We start from the raw sequence: 19,422 nt of genomic DNA on the forward strand, positions 1-19,422 counted from the left end.
GCAGCAATTCGGTCAGGACAGCCTACTCCACTCCCCCTGCTTCCACTTAATGGATATTTGGATAGCTCTGAGGATCCACAGAGGTGGTCAAATAGGGGGGGGGAGGAGCTAGTAGATAGGAACAACAGACTTAGAGGATGTGTTGCTGAGACTTTGTCACAACAGCTAACAATGACCCGCCACCTCCATCCACACACAATACACATCCATTTCTGATATTTCCATTAATTTAGATTAATTCTCCTTATGGATTCTGAGAATTGAAGTAGGTATCGCCCCGTTTTCAATGCGTCCCTTTACGAAGATATTTTAGGGGGCTGTTTGTCCAATTGCCCAAAATCCCAGGTGTAAATGAACGATCAACTCAAGCATTTCTAGCCTGCATTACACTGTGTGCAGGATGATGCTTACAAGTTCTCAGGGGGCTTCTTCTCAGCGGAATTTGTTAACTATATCCTCAAGCCCAGTAACGCTGAGCGGGCAGGAGTTTGATGGATCGTTGCTTCAACATAGAGAATATTAGAGATGTGTGTGTGTGTCCCAGGAGGTGATGTGCTGCAGCAGCCAGTTGGCCTTCTAACTAGGAGGCTGATGTGGAGAGCAGAGCGATTCAGAGCGTTGTCTTTGTTAGTGTTAAGCATTTTTAGTTCTTCTTCCGTTACCCCTGCTGGCTTCTCATTTTTGTAAGGTTTCATGAGCATGTGTACAATACACAACTGTGCTCAACCTCCTGCATGTTGATCCCACCAGATGGCAGTGACAAGGTCTCCAACTTTGATAATTAATCTATATCTCCTTCCTTCGTTTAGCAGATCGTTGGCATTCGTTCTCATCTTCCTGCTGCTAAGGAAGGATCTCACTACCTTTTAGAATTTTAACAGATTTGAAATATTTTTGTCACATTGCTTTGTCAATGTGCCCCCCTCGTCCCCTTCCTCTCTTTGTCTATATTTTGTATTATTTACAGTTTTGATAAACAATGTTCTTATTCGTATAGATGCAAAGATAGAACATAGATTCTGAGATGATTAGTGATAAATGATCATCTGTCTGAATTTGGATGACTAATAATCACCCATGCCTTTAAGTCCTGAAAAAATGGACTAGGATTATACCACAAAAGTTCTTTTTGACATTAAATCTTTTTAATTTGTATATTCAACACTCAATAAAACGTTGTTGTACCAACTTGATTTAAAATGTTCCTGTAACCCAAGATTCATGACCCACATGGTGGGTATAACACCAATCTAATGGGAACCTATACCACAAACATTTTTTTACAACATTAAAAATTTCACATACACAAAACATTTAACATACGCTAAGCATTTAAACAATGTGTCGTTTGTCAACATATCCCGACATGTTTCAGTTCTTCAGGCTTGTAAATGCTAGAACTTTCTTCAGGGGAGAAGTATATTTCATAAATGTTCTCCACCATGTGATCCTGAGTCGACAAGAAAGCTAATCCACATGAGGAGTCACCTCTTTAATTGATGGTCAGTAGCGTCAGGGACACAGTCCCAAAAAAGTAGTAACAAAACTTCTTTTAATCAAGTTTCTCTTCATTAAATGGGTACTTCAAGTAGCCCTTCTGATATACAACCTCTATAGTGCTGTATAGCTGCGACATTGACTTAATTGACTGGAAGTCCTTCTTCCCACATGAGCTAAAGCCCTCTTTTACTCTGGTCAGTGTTCATCTACCTCCCTTGATCCTTGTGTTTGCTCAACGTCTCAAACCATTATTGCTAATCTAAGAGTTTTCTAAAATCAAATGTTCTAAAGTCTTGGTGTCAAGCCCACAAACTGCCCTCCTGTATGAAGAGTTCCATGGGCGCAGGTTAGAACTACTTTCAATGCTTCTACACATAGGGCCTCATGACGACCCAGGCGGAAAACCATGGTGCTAATAGCACCATGGTTGGTGCCGGTAACTTACCGACTCCGCCATGTAGAAAGGGTGAATTACCACCCCATTACAAGGTTGGCAGGGTGGTAATTCCCCCTTCCTCCATGGCCCTTCCCCATTCCCATTTTTGCCCCATAGGGCATAATGGGAATGGGGAAGGCGGTAATTACGGTACCGCAAATTGCGGTACCGTAATTAGCACCAAGATCCCTTTGCGGGTCCATTCCTTAACGGCTGGTAAAACCAGCCATTAAGGTGGGAACCCGCAAAGGGACCTCGTAATCAGGCGCTAAGGGATTACCGGTACGGGTACCCTTACCGGTACCCGTAATCCCTTAGCGCCAGGGTAGTAATGAGGCCCATATAGTCTCCACCTCTTTTGCATGAGATAATTGCCCCAAGAACACCTTGCTCAAAAACACCTATCCCAGGGGAGGTTGTCCTCTGGGATGCAAACACCTGTGACGAAGCAGACATGCTACACCCCCAACATGGAGGGTCAGATTTTGAGCTGCGTGCTATAATGGAAATGTGCTGCGTCTGAGATGGAAGATATTTTTCTATGAAGATATGTATTCTGATGTAATACAGGAGTGGCGGCAATAAATGAAGTCTTCCACTCCTGCAAAGCCGTGATTTACGGCATGGCAACAGCCTTGCTTACTTCCTCACATGTAAGGGGCTGGCAAGGACTGTATTCTGAAGCTAGAACACCCTTTCTGCACCAGCCTAAAGAGGCGTTCATTAACGGTACCCTGGGAGGTGCCATTAAACCCCACAGCATGCTTTTTCCCATCACGAACATAGCATTTCTCAGACTGCAGCACCACTTTTCTAGTTTAATGAAAGTTTAGGAAAACGTTCTTAAATTAGAAATGTGGCAGTCTTTTTAGAAATTCTCGCAATGCAACAGGAGAACAGGTTTCCCCCACAACATGTGATTTTAGCAGCGTTTGTTGGCTCTCCTCGCTATATTTAGCACAAGCTCAGAATCAGACTTGGAGTGTTATATGAATAGGTCTTTGACTCATGGTGCTGCAACTTTGAGACCGATTGTGACACTGGGTTTTCTGAGTGGATGTGGGTGTATTTGAACAATGCAGGGTTCAGAACTGCTGGGAGCTATTTAACCTCTGACTCCTGACACCTCACGTCTCCCTCACCATCAAGAGCTGCCACGGATCACTCCACCCTCATGCTTGGATCTGAGTGCTTTTCCGCTTGTCCCTGCTGGAGAAGCGCAACACACTGTTGTCGGCGACCTGGGATGTATGATGCACCTGATTCGTCTATGCTGGCGTTGCTGCTAGGTCGCCTAGTAAGTTTGTTGTTCACTATGCTGTTTCTGCGTCTCTGTCTCTCCCCCTTTCGCTCTCTCTGCTCTCTCCTTCTATGGGGTTCTCCATCTCCCCAGGTTACTCTAACTGCTACTCTATCACCCATTCTACCTCTCTTTGTAAGCCTGGAATGAAAAAGCTCAAAATATCATCTCCTGGTCTCGAATCCCGGCCTGCCCATCGCAGACACCTATGTCAACGCTTCTTAAAGGCAGACTGTCACTGACATTCTCTTTGTCGCTCCCTCTTCAGAACTATGGACTCCCCACATGGGAGCAGTCCTCTCCCCTTTCGCTTTGTCACACATTAATGGTGGTACCAGATGGGAAGTACTCTTGGCATGCTTTGTCAATGCTTCTTAAAGGCAGACTGTCACTGATATTCTCTTTGTTGCTTAATCTTCGGACCTATGGACTCTCCACATGGTCGCAGTCCTCCCCCCTTTCTCTTTGTTGCGCATTAATGTTAGTGCCAGATGGGAAGTACTCTTGGCATTCTCCCCATCCTCTAGGTGCATCATTAATGTCTATCAGAATATCACTGTCATGGCTCAGGGCTCTCAGCCCAACCTCCTCCTTCTTGATAGGCATCTTCCATCTCCCATCAACTTCCTCCCTTCTCCTGCCACCCCTCTTGCCCCATCTCCACCACCGATGGGAGTACCATATCCCTGTACCCCTCCTCGGAAGACTTTCAAAGGAGGCAACCAGTTTCACCTAGCTACCCTCAACTCTCACTCTGCTTTTAAACACCCCTCTGATATCTGTCTCCTTCTTGAAGATTTTGACCTTGACGTTCTCACTCTCACTGAGACAGGGTGAAAAGCCAGATCTGTCACTGCCTTTGACACACTCCTCCCTGAGGCCTACACGATCCTCTCTAAGCCCAGGTCTAACCGGTCTGGAGGCGCAGTGGCCTTGATCTTCCCTAAATGGGTCCCTGGTACTATCATTCCCACTCAATCCTACTCTTCCTTCGACTGCCTCGTCTGCATGATTGGTGTCTCTCCAACCCCCTTGTTGACACTTTCCACCATCTACATGACGCCTGCTCCGGTCTCCTCCTTCCTCTCGGAGTGGTCTGACTTCACCTCTTCTGGCCTCCACCTCCAAGCTCCTCCTCCTCGGAGACTTAATTTTCACATTGACTCTCCTAATTCGACCTCTGGACACTTCCACAGCTTCTGTGACTTTCTTTCCCTCACCGTTCATTCCTCTGGTCTAACGCATTCAGCCAGACATACCGGGGATGCTCTCCACTCGGCAGACTTCTCCCTCTCCTACTCTCTCACTACACCTCGCTCCTGGTCTGACATGCTCTCCTGTCTTTTCACCTGGATAGCTTAGGTCCCCTGGCTAAGCCTCTGCCTCCACTGCCACTCCCCTTATCTGTCATTAAACTGATGAAGCGAATGTCAGTTGCTACTTTTTCCGCCACTTTCATTCCCCCTCCTACTCCTGCCACGGACTCCCACACTGACTCTGCTCTTGTTAATCTTCACCTCTCTATCACCAACACCCTAGACATCCTTGCTCCTGTCATGAGAATCTGCATGAAGCCTACCTCTAAGCGCAACACCTGATATGACTCCGACCTAGCCTCTCTGAAACGTATGTGCAGAGTTGCTGAGCGGAAGTGGTGGGCTTCAGGCACATCCTCTGACAGACTGGCCTGGCATCTGCTCCAAAGGCAATATAGACTCTCCACTCACTCGAAGAAGAGGGCCCATATCCAAGCCTGTATCTCTGGGGCCACTAACAACACAGGCAAACTGTTTAAAATTGTCAATGAACTCGCCAATCCTACTGCAGTCTCCACTTCTCCCTTGACATTCCTGACCCTCTGTACTTCACTGGCCTCCCACTTCTTAACCAAAACTCCGGACATCCTGTCCTCACTCTCTTTTACTCCCATTCCTCCTCCTTCCCCAGCTCTCAGGCCTCCCTTGGCCCTCTTCTCTTTTCTTCCCTCCTACTCTCCTCTTTCTCGCCCATAGCTCCTGATGAAGTCTCTGGACAAGTCCTCTCTATGAAAGTCTCCTCCAAACAGGCGCTCCCCTGCTCCTCCTGAACTATCAAGGATAACATTGCCTCCCTTGTGCCAGCCAGGGCTGATTTCTGTAATCACTCCTTTGCCATTGGCTCCTTCCCGCTACCCCCAAGCACTCCTTTGTGCATCCTCTCCTCAAAAAGTCCTCTGCTGACCCCTCCTGCCCAGCTAACTACTGCCCTATCGCCATTACCCCCTTCCTCAGTAAACTCCTGGTGAAGCTGGTCATCTCCTAATTGATCCAACACACTGAATCTGTTGGTTGTCTCCACGACCACCAGTCTGGCTTCAGAGCAGTCAGAGGCATGGAAACTGCTCTACTGAACACATGTTCTCAAATCTCGATTCCAACTCCCAATTCCTTCTTATCCTTCTGGATCGTTCCTCTGCCTTTCACATGCTCAATCATGCCACCCTGACAAATCAGCTCCGTGACACCCTTGGCATCACAGGCCTGGCACTGGACTGGTTGACCTCATTCCTCTCTGACCTCCTTTCCCAGGTTTAACCGGGCCTTTTTCTCTCCACTCTCACACTCTCCGCCTGCAGCATCCCTCAAGACTATCCTCTCGCTGTGGCTCTTCAACATCTACCTTGCCCCTCTGACCCACCTGATGTCCTCCTTCTCTCCTGAATCCCAGTGTTTTGCAGGCAACACTCAGCTCTCGTTCAAGCTTCCCTCTACTGCCTCCTCTTCCTCCTCTCTCATCCCCGACTTTCTGTCTGCTTTTCAGGCATGGTGTGCCACCAATGCTTTGCTTTAATGCCAGTAAGACTGAGAGCCTTCTCATTGGGATCCCAGCTCCCTCCTTCCCTCCTACCCTCTGACTGCTCTCTATGGGTCCACAAGGCCTCTGCCCAGTCCACCTCTTCGCACTTAGCACATGGACCATCACACCCGGAACCCCATACAATCCCTGGCACTTATCCTCCTGGCCTCTCCCTAGCACTCGCCTAGCCCCTGTGGCCCTTCCCCGCTTACAACCTTCTTTCACTTACACTCTCTCCTCTTTAACCTGCACTTCCCTTCCACGCCTAGCACTTCGCATTCCGCGCAGATTGACCCCCCCCTTCCTGCGCACTTGTTGCTGCACTTGCACAATTCAAATGTCACAAGGCCTAGTAGGACCGTTCTTGTTATCTTTCTGCCTTGTTCCCCCCCTTCTTTTTGCCATGTGGTGCCTTGAAACATCATTTGCTCTATAGGTGCCTTCCGAATATCCAATAAATACATTTGCTTCTCATGTTTAAATTCGATGTGTGGCACACTATATTCTAGTGCTTCATTCCCCTGCGATTGCTTCTGCAGTCTCCGGAGGATATTGGGCACATGTAAGGTCATAAGCCAGGTCAGACATTATTAAAGTGTGCATGGGGTTATTGTAAAAAATAGCCCCTAGATACCCTACAAAGGTCTTAGTTACTAGAGAGAAGGATGTGACTTATACCCCTATCAGCATCTCTCTCTCTCACCTAAGGGCGAGTCACTTCAGGAGGGATCCCACTTACCCAGTCCCCAAGTGGTTGTTAGGTGTAGCGGGCTCACCTCCTTAGTCCCAAAGAGGGTGGCTCCCCCTGGGGGAGAGGTGAAAAATCCCCTGGAATCGCCACACATCCTGCAACCCCGTAAGCAGATGCAATATCCAGGGAATGGAAGAACAACCCCAGAGTGAGAGAAGGCAGAGAAAGCCCCAGAGTGGGGAGAGACAGAGGAGAAACCCTGAGTGGGGAGGAAGAAAGACTGACAGAATCCCAGAGAAGAGAGAGCGAGAAAGCATCCCAGAGTGGGAGGAGACAGAAAGAGCGAGCGAGCTGGACTGGAACAGCTGGAGAGTATCCCCATATCTCATTAACCATCTATGTGGAAATGGACCTATGGCGCCTTTACCGAAAGGGAGACAGGGTTGGGGGATCAGAAGTCAGCAGCCATCCCCTCCACTTAATAGCTCCACAAAGCTCTTCCTTGTTTTGTTGTTTTCTTTTGTTGAGAGGAAAAGTGGTTTTATAGAGGGAAAGAGGATTTTGAACCTTGAATGAAAAATAAAGATTCTTGTACCACGCCTCGTTGTCCGAGTCCTGATTTGACCTACCAGAGTTGCTTTTAATGCTTGCTCAACAAATCTTAAATTTGACCCCCTGCAACTCCCAGGAGAAAGGGGTGGCACCACACACCGTAGGTAATAGGCAGCGCTCAGATACCTGAGGGTTTGTAGCACTATATAATTGCTAAATTAAATTAAATTTCATTCCAACCCACGCTAATCAGCCAGGTTCTACGGGCATTAAGGTTGGTTGGAACTATCAGCACTATTAGCTAATGTTGTGCTCTGTACTGTGGCTGCTTTGGGAGCAATACCCATGATGGGGCCTCGTGTGCAAGTTTGTGGGTGCGCAGTGGTTGTATGGGGATGGTACGGTGGTGTGCGAGGGCGGATCTTTCTTTGGCTGAGCTGCGCTCCTCTGAGCGTTAACTGCTAAATTCAGCATTTTCACCCTTCATCATGACCAAAATTACATTCTAGATTAATAGTGTGGAGCAGGGCAATCTAGGGTTCTACAGTGCTCTAGAGACAGCTTCCTAGAAAGGACACAGAGATTGGGGTAATGGATGCGGATTAGCCAGTCAAATAGCACAGCGAGTAGATGGCTCCCTTTGACATCTGTGCAGGGCTTGCTTACGCAGGTTCGAATCCCGGCAGGGCCAAACTCAGCCTTTCATCCTTTCCAGCTCAATAAATGAGCACCAGACACCGTGGGTTAATGAGCAGCGCTCAGATGCCTGAGGGTTCGTAGCGCTATATAAATGCAAATTACCTTGTAGAGGGGGGGGCACCTTTCAAAGCTTTGCCTCTGCCATAACTTGGTGGCAGGTCATTAGCCCATGATAACGACTCCTCTTCCCCTGGTCTGTAAGTCTATATTAGATGTAATGATTTCTAGATGTCTCTTGTTGGCTCGGAAGAGGCACGCAGTGATAGCCCTTCCCCCTCATTTCGGCAACATGGATGAATCTATGATATAATGTATACTGGGTTGGATAACTCCTTAAAAGTCCATCTCCCGATGCACTGTTTCCAAGACTGTAATTCAAGTAAACTGTCAGAGCAGAGGCTTCTGGGAAATTGAACAACCAAGCACCGAGCATTGTCAATGTAACTTGATTCTTATCTGGAAGAATCTATCAACATAAAATCCTGTCCTGGAGAAAGAATGTTTGGCTCCAAACAAGCTGCATTTGTGTGTAAACTAAATGACCCTTCTCTAGCAGTCGTAGCCCAGTATAACAGTCCCATAGCACCATGTCAGGCAAGAAGGTTAAGCTTTGAGCTGCCGCTTAATGCTGTGACACCTCACCCCACTTCTGTTTCCCTGTACCTCCCCTTCGCTCTCCATATCCTTTCGCTACACTATGAAGATAATTATTTCACATACATGGCAATCTATGACGAGTGGCTGTGGGGTCGTTGAACCAAACGTAGATGGTTTCAACTGAGTCACTGGGAACCACGACATGTAATAAAAAAGGAGTCCTGTAAAGTTTGACGGCAAACGCTGCCACACGAACACGTGCGCACAAGGACACCCTCCTTTCCCTCCCTAGCATTGTTTTCTGGGCCTCTCAAACAAAGGGGTCTGCTGACCGAACAGAGATAACAGGTTTTCCAAAATATCCCAGCGCGTTCACAGCCTAAAGCAACACAGAACACATTTCCCCATCGAGAGAAAACACAGAGGTCCACTGGGAGGAAAGCTATACAAAAACACAGGAAATAGTTTGGATTCCAGGATGATGGCAATGTTTAGTGCAAATCCAACAACGCATTACACCAATGTGGGCACTGTGGAAATCAAGTATCTTGACTATCCATGACAAGACCCTTGCTCTTACTGTAGGGCATCATGCCAGGCTGGTGGCATCACACTAGTGTATTACTGTGGATTCTAGCTGCCATGGGTACTCACAAATGATCCTCATTCTTCCTGCGGGGCATTACGCCAGGCTGGTGGCATTACACTAGTGTATTACTGTGGATGCTAGCTGCCATGGGTACTCACAAATGATGCGCCTTCCACCTGCGGGGAATTGTGCCAGGCTGGTGGCTGGATGGTTCATACTGCCCAAAGGTCCCGTGCTCTTCTGGTGAGAGGTGATGAGTGTTTAACTTGGAATTTGCTTTGGAAGTATTTTCCCACTGATTTGACAATGTCAAAGACACATGGAGTTCAGACTCCATCTCGGCTTGGATTTCTCTAGGCCTTCCCTTTTATCAGTCTATCAAACCCCCTCCCCAGCCATAGGTTGCGGATCCATCACCTGCATCTTATTCATATTTTCTAATCTTCCTTTTTCATCCCAAGATCAGATCTCAGCACACTTCAATAGCCCCAGGGAAATGGCGATTGCTTGAGGGCAAGTTTGCAGGTGCCTGATTTTGACCAAGTGTGATCTAGATTTACAGCGCTTCACTTTAGGCATATAAACACTGGACCCTCTTCACCTCACCAGCACACAAGGGCTTACATTTTCAGGAAAGTAAATTGGACAGATTTCTTTTGCAAACACCACTGCAGGGGTGAATGTTCTGAATTTGGAATTACCCGTTTTTGAGCGATGCATGGTATTACAGGCAAAGAGAACTGTCCATGTATGTAGATGGCCATCCATGTTCTGTCTCTCAATTTTGACTATGTTATTGTTGTTGTCCATGATCTGTCCATCAATCATAGACATTCTGTCCATGATTTCAGTCCATGTCTCGGGATGATAGCTCAGCGGCAACGTGCTCGCCTTGGATGCAAGACGACATGGAGCAACACAGGTTTGATCCCCGGGTTCTGCGCTTAGAAACCTCTGAGTATTAAGTGCGTTATAAATAACCTATCATATCATGTATCAGGGGTACATAAAGAGAAACAACCAGAGCTGCCCATTGTCATACATGGTACCCCCTGAGTGTTTACAATGTAATTTGATCATTATTTGACCATGATCCAAACCATGGATCATTGATTTTGCTAATCTCTTTATTATGCGGCTAATAATTATAATACTTCTTTTATAAAACGGTTAATACCAGAGGTTGGTTTCTAAGCGCATGATTGGGATCTTGCGCTGCATTGTCTTGCTTCCAAAACAAACATGTTTCCCCTGAGCTATCCCCCAAACCCTGTAGTTAAGTGGAAGGTGGTTATTGTTCGCGAGTACAAGTTGAAAATCTGTTAACAATAAAATTCAGCTGCTGTTTATTAGCACCTCCTACAAGGCACACCAACTCTGAAACCCTGCCCCCCACCCCAAAGTCAAATGAACTCAAATCCTAACAATTTCCCTTGCGATTCCTTCCACCCCCTACAAATTGAGTTCATCTTTATCATGTTTTAGCACAGACATTGTGAAATGCGAGGGGGTTGCATGAACCTTATGCAGTGCTGGGCAGAGCGGAGACCCCAGCTACCAGGATCATCGGGAGTTGCTAGGTCTGGAAAAGACCTGGGGCTAAACTGATGTCGGAACTGTTGGGACTGGGGGCTAGCTAGCCTTTTGGCTGTAGCTCCTGAGATTCTATCCGGGGTTACAACCAAAAGATCAGGGGCTATAGCCCCCTTAGCCCCCCCCCCCAGCAACGCCCCTGACCAGGTTACAGAAATGCACATTCTGTATCCGGGCTTGGAGAGTGTTTTCACACTCACACACCTCTGCACACTTACTGCGAGTTATGCTTTCATTCTCTTATGAAAACATGGATTGACATAATAGGGAGGAAGGGTAGCTCAGCGGCCAAACGCTCAAACAAGTGGAAGCGGTGGAACATGGGGTTGGTGCCCGGTCTTGCACTTAGAAACGGTTGGAGTCCAGCATTAAGCTTGACTTTCATGATAATGTACATATACATGTGTTTTCCATCTAACTTGAGATCTTTTAAAATACAAGTGCTTAAAGCCATCCTCGTAGTGTTAGGGCCTGCCAAGCTGTGGATCTGCACTGTGCGAGCACTTAGGGCCAGATTCATGGAATGTTTTGCACGGTTCAAAGTGACTCGGCACTGCCGACACAAACCCTGATTCATGGAACTGTGCAAACTGTATTTTTGTAGTGCAAAGTCAGTGCAAAGTTCATTTTGTACTTCACCCATGACTTTTCACTTCAAAAATACACTTTGCACAGTTCCAAGAATCAGGGTTTGTGTCGGCAGTGCAGTCACTTTTCAGCAGAGCAAGGTCACTTTTCAGCAGTGCAAAGTCACTTTTCAGCAGAGCAGGGTCACTTTTCAGCAGTGCAAAGAATTCCATGAATCGGGGCCTTACCATTCAACGAGAAAGATTGGTCTGTCATAAAGGGTCTCTTTTTGATGTGGAATAGTCTCTGCTTTCTGCTGCTGCAGTGTCTGAAAGGAAGGACCTGCTATTGCTTAGATGCAAATAGTTTTACAAGGGTGGTGGTGTCAGGCATCAGGTAGATTGTACATCAATGCGGCCCTGTGAAAACATGACTAACCATAGTCACCCAGTATCATGTATGGATTTAATTTTAAACCACAAATGGTTGACAAACAATAGATAAAAGACTATCTGTTAGCCAAGCTCAGAACCGTGGACAACAAGACATGTCCATGGAACCAGGGAGACGATTAGACCAGGACTACCTACGGTCTCCGTCCCTTACCCATTTGCCATCTGTGGTTTCCTGTGGAAAACCAGGGGCAATGTCACAGACAAACCATGGTCATCCATGGCGTTCATCCATATATGACCGTGAGGAAGCCAAGCACAAATATCCATGATTTGTTCATAAACATAAAAAGGGGCAGTTGTGTGAATACCTCTAAGGTGAATCCTTACCACTTCTGGTTCTCATCTTTATAAATGGTCATGTTTTCCTTCCCAACCACTCTTACATGAGCTCCTAAGAGAGAGTGACGGAGGTGTTGGTTTAAGCCTTTCAGACATTTGACATTCACACCATGACCTTCAAAGTAAGCACATTTCAGGATCACATGGTTGATTACACCTGCATCTTTTCCGAATGTCGTGGCGGGCAAAACACATGCCGTGTCTGCTCTAATTGGTTGCAATGAAAGGCGCGTGGGCACACAGATGATTCTAAATCCGGGGACACTGTTTATTTGAGGTTAAGTTCATGACCATCCAGATGCCGGCTTGCTGGGAGGATGCTTTCTCTGACATCCTGCCAGGCCAAACTGCCTAAGCAGAGAAGATGTCAGAGTCATTGGATGAGCTAATGACAAGATAATGAGCAGTTGGAAACTCAGCTCCTCTTACCACTTGCAACGCCTCCTAAGAGTCAAATATACATCCACCAGGTCGGAGTTCTTCTAAACCCTGCCAAGGCACTTCAGAGGCTTGAGCCTTGTATCCGCAGGCTTCTGCTGTTTAGAAGAGCGGCAAAACTCTCAGGTTTCACCCATATCCACTCTTCTTCCTATGAACAAAATCTTTGTACTACCCCTAACCACATATTTAATGTTGAAATCTTTCACCTATTGAGTTATGGATGCTTCCAGGCGCATCACAATATATAACTTGATGCACGGTAGCCTGCAACATACCTCGCGGCTCTACCAGGAGGGTAGCAGTAAAGATGACATGCCGCGGTCAATGAAATAATGGGAACGGGCCTTGCACTTACCTGTTTCCACGTTGAGCGCAAGCTGGTCCACCTCCTCCTGGTAACCCCTGGACAGGAAGTGCAGGGTGACAGTGAAGGGCTGTCCCCTCCTCACAATCAGGTTTTGGCATCCGACTTCCGAGGTGCGATGGCTCTTGTTATTGAGTTGGCAGTTCAGGTCGCATCGATCGAGTTCAAGGTCTGCAGTACCAAAGGGAGGGAAAGACGTTTTTGATTAGATTCTAACGATTTCAAGACATACATTTTTATACAAAAGACAGTGAAGCAACCATCTAGCTGAAAGGGAGTACAACAACAACCCAAACTTAAAGGAACACATTGATCGAGCAAATGACACAAGAACATGAGACCGTTCTGTTGTGTTGTGTGTCATTATTAGAGAACTTGACCTCGGTCCTTACTCTTCTTCGACGAGGGCAGCCAGGAAGTGTCCTTGCTTCACCATTGACTCACAAGTTAAGTAGGTGCGTTAGTGAACTAACCAGACCATGGCTTCCTGAAGAGTATGCAGATGGCACATTTCTTTCAATCTCCGAGATGGCATGTAAAAAACGAGTTTTCTCTGGGTTTGTAAATTCACTTTATGTCACAAGGAGCAGCGATTTCCGGTTCCTGTCTTACCTTCAACAAAACATTGTTTGCACGCGCTTCAGTCTACTTTGTTCAATCGAATTTGAACAAACTAGACTGGAACAAACTAGACTGGAGCGCGCAAACATTGATTTTTTTGAAGGAAAGACAGGAACCGGAAATCACTGCTCCTTGTCACATAAAGTGAGTAATATGATCTCATCAGATTCCAGAGACCCTGACAGACACCTCGAGTAAATATATATCTAAGCCCAAGTCCTTATCATGGAAAACCAGCGCACTCAGTTTGGGAGGTGGAGGCTAGGGTGGGGGAAAGTTAATACCCAATTGACTTTATGAGAGGAGCTCTGAATGGAATTGCCATTTTGAATATGTCATTCGTGTCATGTTGGGAGGGGTAATTATAACCTCTTTCCTGTTTCAAAAAAATGTTTTATAATGCAGCAATTCGCATTTCTGACATCATCGCCGTTCATGGGAGTATTTGCACAGCTTAGCAGGAAGGCGTGCGGGGTTCAAGCAGATCAGCAGCTTGGGGGTTCAAGGCCAAGGCAGTTGTGTTACTTTGCCTTAGGTGTCCAGTCAGTGCTTTTTTGTAGTCAAGAGAATTGGATTCTGTTTTTTGATTTACAAATCAACCAGAGAAATAAGAGATAAAGCAGTAGAATATTGCATGATAACCAGATTTCATACACCGCACACGCTGGCGCGCACCTGTTTTGCTCTTGGGTTTTATACTGCTCTGTGCTGTCGTATGCATGTGGTTCTGGCACTCTGGCGGATTAGGAAGTGTTGGCTGGGTTTGGTTAGAGGGAAAGAGGGAAAATGCAAGATAACTTTGCTGTTGTATTGATTTGTGAAGTTCTAAAGTGCCAGGGCACGCTCTGTGGGCCTGTTTCTAGGTGGTTTGTGTTGAGAACACTTGAGGTACCTGTGTGGGGAGGGGCTGCTTGTGCGCCCCCAGTGTGAGGATCTGTTGGTCGCACCTCAAGCATGAGTAAGTGATCCAGTGATGGTTTTGAAGTTTGTGTAATAACAATTTGCATTTTTCCCTTTTATAAATGCAAGGCTAAAAATCCCATAATCTAATAAAAAACAAAGGAAGACTGTGTGAGCTGTTCGGGCCCGACATGGGCCATGCTATGCTCCAAAAGCTCACAAACCCGGAAATAGCATGAGAATGTGCTTTCCGTGCTGACGACAGGTGTGGAAGCCGCCATTTAGTTCAATTGAAAACAAGTTGGAGGTGAACTGGCCAGAAACTGGACATCCGATGCTCTAGGTAAACACCAGAACAGTAACAGCTGTGCTCACAGCAGGCGCCAGTCGTGACAATGTGAACTGAATAATCTCTGGGTTCTCCCAAATTGAAAATGATAGTCAATATATTTTAATATAGAGTTCAGCGTGTTCATAGGCCTTCGCAAATGATAGCATAGAATGGAAAAGAAGGCACAGTGAGAGATCATGATTGAATGCCCATGATCACTGTGGTCTCAAACAAGTGGACTACCCAGGACTTTTAGGTAGAAAATAAGCAGCAAGGCACTAGAGCAGGGCCATATTGCTGTCCATAAATGTCAGACTACGACTTCCATGATACCTCACCATTGAACATGCTGGCTAGGTCTGATGGGAGTTTTAGTCCAAACCATGTGCTGGGCCAAAGGTTGCAGATCTTTTCACTAGATCATATCTTCCCCAACATTATTATTTTCAGTGTGCTGGATACAAAATGTCCAGATATGCATTAACACTGTACACTGGCATTGTTATCTAAGAGGGCTGACCCTTCCAATATGCTTTGTAAATGCAGATGCCCCTGGATCATGCCCTTACATACAGTCATTAACATGAAGAAAGGACTAAATGACACCAGGCATCGGAAAATAAGGATTTTATGGCTCAGTACAGACATTTTCAGCCAGGACACAGGCTAGAAATAGTTATATTGCTAGACATTGCCAAATGATGAGTTTTTAAATGGTAGACATTTCATCAAAGATGTGTAAAAAGTCTGATTTGTGTAACCTAGAGAGAACCGTCTATCGTGTTCTCCATATGACCATTGCTGCCTGTTCAGTACTTAATGATTTGCCTTTCGGCCGTGTCTCTGACTGCTGTGTGTTGAGCGTGTGATGGTGTGGGTGGTGTGACGTGGCCTTCGCCAAACCGCCACCGTAGCACATTAGAAATGGATGCTATTGGGTGAATCCGGAGGGAATAGTAGGGAACTTGCAGGGTTCTCGAATCTTCCAGTCCAACACATTGTGTTAGAGGCAAGTTCAGCGCCTTGTCCTCTAAGCAGCTGGTAGGGCTGTGCACCCAGAAAGGGCAGCCATTTTAGCTGTGACTACAAGGGATGGACACAGTAGGTGTCGTTTTTGGTAGACTGCAGTGGTCGTTGGATGTCTGGCCGCCAGGGCACAGGCAAAGAGCCAGGTCCTTCCATTGTAATGGGACATGTGTCTGTCGTCAGACTTTTTTTAACAACAATTGTTGTGACCTTCTCAGTATCATTTTGTGACGAATGTGGTATGGTGGCTATCCAGCTCATTTCTTTGTCGCAGCGGCAGAGTTACAGGGTGATCCCAACACGAGGAACAATGACAACTGGAACAGCTGGAAGGTTATTGGCTAGTGACGTCCCCCGGTACCACAGCAAAGTCACTACAATGAGCCTTTGAAAGGGATGCATGGGTTCTCCCACTTACACGGGACAGTTGCAAGCACTGAACAAGTGCGGAGCTGCTCTGGAAACAGGAGTATGCATCCAGAAGCACCAATGAACTCGGACACAGGGGAAATTTGACCCAGAAGGATTTGCTAACGTGATTCCTTTGACCTGGAAGTGATTTCTTTTCAATGGAAAATTAGCTCTGGATTCAGGTCATCGCCGAATATGTCTCTGAACTAATTGGGTATATTTAGCATGCAGTGTTCCCACACTTTACGTTTTTCAGAGTTCCATTTAATGCAGCACCCAGTTCTGCTAGTAAGTATGGTGCTCATAGCAATTTAGAATTAATGACATTCTGGGCAGCAGCGCCTTGTCTAGAGGCCATATAAGTGTTTCCTGAATGGCCACTATTGGACCTGCGCCCCAGTTACTGTGAACGTCACAATTCATCTGGGCCGGGCATGTGTCATCCCCATAATTACACCCCATTTCCTTAATGAAGTCCCCGCTTGCTGGTGCCCCCACCCTTCCCACTGCCATCACCCGTCGCTCCCACTAAGCTTCCTGCTCTGGGTTAGTGAGCTTTTTGCTCAGTGCACACTTACAACTAAATCCACTTCAGGTGCTTGTGAGCAGGGGACACGTCCTAAAAAAATAAGTGAGGGGACTCATTGATATACAAATTGAATGTGGCGTCACCAGAAATGAGCATATCACAGTGCCCACTGAAAAATGTCGGGGGACAGCGTCCACCGGCGGGTACACCTACGTGTACCCTCGACTTGAGCCCTGCTTGTGAGACTGCAGGGTGTGGAATTGGTGACCCCAATGAAACCTTGGGACTGGACGTCGTCCAGAGTAGTGCGAGCTTGTCGCGCCACTGGCTCTACGGGTATCGCCAAACCTGCTCAGGTGGGCAAGAAGGGAGTTCAGATTTCTTGGTCATTCAACCCCTGCCCCCTCTGTCCAGACTTCCGAAAAGGTGCACTCACCCCTAGCCATATGCAAGTGATAAGTCACTCTTGGCGATTAAGAAGTAGTGTGCTATTTGCATGTATAGCATTGAGGTGGCGAGTAACTTTTTATGGCAGACTAGTAGCTTGCAACTTGAAATGTTTACCCCCGATAAGGGCTTCCAATTGTGTGCCATTTGTGATGGCAAACTGATGCCAAAGTGCAACACACACCATAGAGAGACCTGCAGTCACAGTACAGAATGTGACATATGCCCTGCAGGGGACGCACATGGGTATTATGCAAGGGACCACAAGGCATCTTCTGTTTGTGCAAAACGTGCACACGAAAATGTTGCGGCACACTTTCAAAAGTGGGTGTGCTATCTCACCCGCCCAATAGTAACTGCCTGATTTGCATGGCCACGCCCCAAAGAATATGAGGGTTACCACGTTTTTCACAGCATGTCCGCAACAACTGCAGGGACCAATAGCAATGTACATGTACGTCATCTTCTGGCTACACAGAAGAATGTGCCTATTTTGTGTAATCTAGCCCCTGGTTTGTGGGGACATGATCCAAGGACGGTGTCTGGGCCTTACAACTTTTTTGGTTAAAATGGGCCCCAAGCCTCAAGGGGACACCCCACTGAAAAGCTGCCCCAAGTTGCCAGTCCTATGACAATGACACGGCAACATCTTCCTTAAATCAGGACATTAAATGTGCGTTTTACAGCGGGCACGTTACAGGCTGCCTTCCATCGCGTTCTCAGACCGCCACTTCGACCTCTCACAGCATGCAGCAGCGCAACGTTCTTGTCACCTCATTACCTTTTTACTCTGGTTTCACCTACATTTTACATTTTAAACATATATAGAGCGCCTTAGGCCCACAGGCAAATGGGCGCTTACCGAGATAACAAAAAAAAGAGTAGTAAAACAGAGCCCACAGGTGAAAACAGAGCTAAAATTCAATATAAAAAGATATACATTGGAAAATCTATAAAACAAAACCACGAGTTTGAATTATTAAAATACAATATTAAATGAAACTTAGAATTGAGAATTCATAAAACCAGAACCACAATTATCACACAGGAATAGTTAAAATCCAAAGGAGGTAAAATTACAAAGCCAACTAGTAAAAGATTAAAATAAAACCTAAAACAGTGAACGTTTCAGGGTGATTAATAGCTTTTGAGAGGACAGTTAATGTATGCGCTACCCATTGGCTGCCTGTCTTATGACAATCTGCAGCTATTAACCAATCGCTGCATTTCTGTGTCTCCATTACAATTTAAGCACCACATGGGTGTCTATGACTGTTTTTCCAAGATGCAGACAATGGGGCAAATATGTTGAAATGGGCCCCCACGAGCCCTGACACATCTTCAGCCAGCCCTGGCGACATCGGTAGTGGTGTTTGGCCTGCTGTTGTCGTTTTTTTTTTAAAGAAATACTTTTTTAGTGGTGCAAAAGAGACATTTTGAGAACAATGCTCTAGGAACTTATTCTGCCACTTTGGATAACTCAAAATATTTCAGTTCACCATCTCACTATCCATCATCGCGTCCCACTCTCTGCGTGAGCGACTGGAATTCGAGCAGTGCGTGATTCCGCTTTGGGAGCGTCAATGGTCATGTGATACCGTCCCATAGGTGGGAGCATCCGGCCCATGGGTGTGCTCTGCTCGCTGTTTAGCATGATGGACTACATCTCCCAAGCACCCCTGTCTCCCGGTCTTCGTTTTCATTAGCCAATTTGATGAGTGGAAGGCCATGAACTGCTCTCAACACTGGCAGTGCTCTGAGCGATATTACATGCCACCATTTAGAGCCTGTCTGTGACATTCCAGAAGGGGACCCGCCATGTGCAAATCAGTCTGGTGCTACCACCATTGAGAGGAAAACCTTCCAGCCAACTAACCTCAGTTTTCTTACATCACCCGCAGTGCAGCGGGTGTGCCCAGATATGAGTCCCGGGCCTGGAGTGCCCTGAGACCCAGGCTACACCTCACTGACAATGCCCAATGAGTCTGAAATATATCTGTGGTTGCTTGAGGTCTCATGCACATGGTACTTGACCTTCCAGTTAAGGCTGGACCATAATTTCTAGAGTGCGACCAAGCCTGATTTTCATAACGTCTTTCCGTTTCTGTAATGGCATGGCAGGCTGAACAATGGTGGTCTCGAGAGCAATGCCAGTGGCTATGATTAATTAAAAACCTTGCTACCGCCAACCTTCACTCT

The 19,422-nt window shown here is 46.6% G+C and overlaps 1 protein-coding gene across 1 annotated transcript in view; it reads right to left on the bottom strand.

Moving 5' to 3' along the window:
• The window catches only part of TGM2 (transglutaminase 2), a 172,919-nt gene that overhangs the window by 84,046 nt on the left and 69,451 nt on the right, over positions 1 to 19,422 (bottom strand). The window contains exon 2 of the mRNA XM_069652396.1: positions 12,950 to 13,129. Coding sequence (XP_069508497.1) covers positions 12,950 to 13,129 — 180 coding nt within the window. The remainder of the gene's footprint in view (positions 1 to 12,949; positions 13,130 to 19,422) is intronic.

This window comes from Ambystoma mexicanum, chromosome 3p (assembly GCF_040938575.1).
Source record: "Ambystoma mexicanum isolate Mex_15411 chromosome 3p, UKY_AmexF1_1, whole genome shotgun sequence".
Taxonomy (NCBI): domain Eukaryota; kingdom Metazoa; phylum Chordata; class Amphibia; order Caudata; family Ambystomatidae; genus Ambystoma; species Ambystoma mexicanum.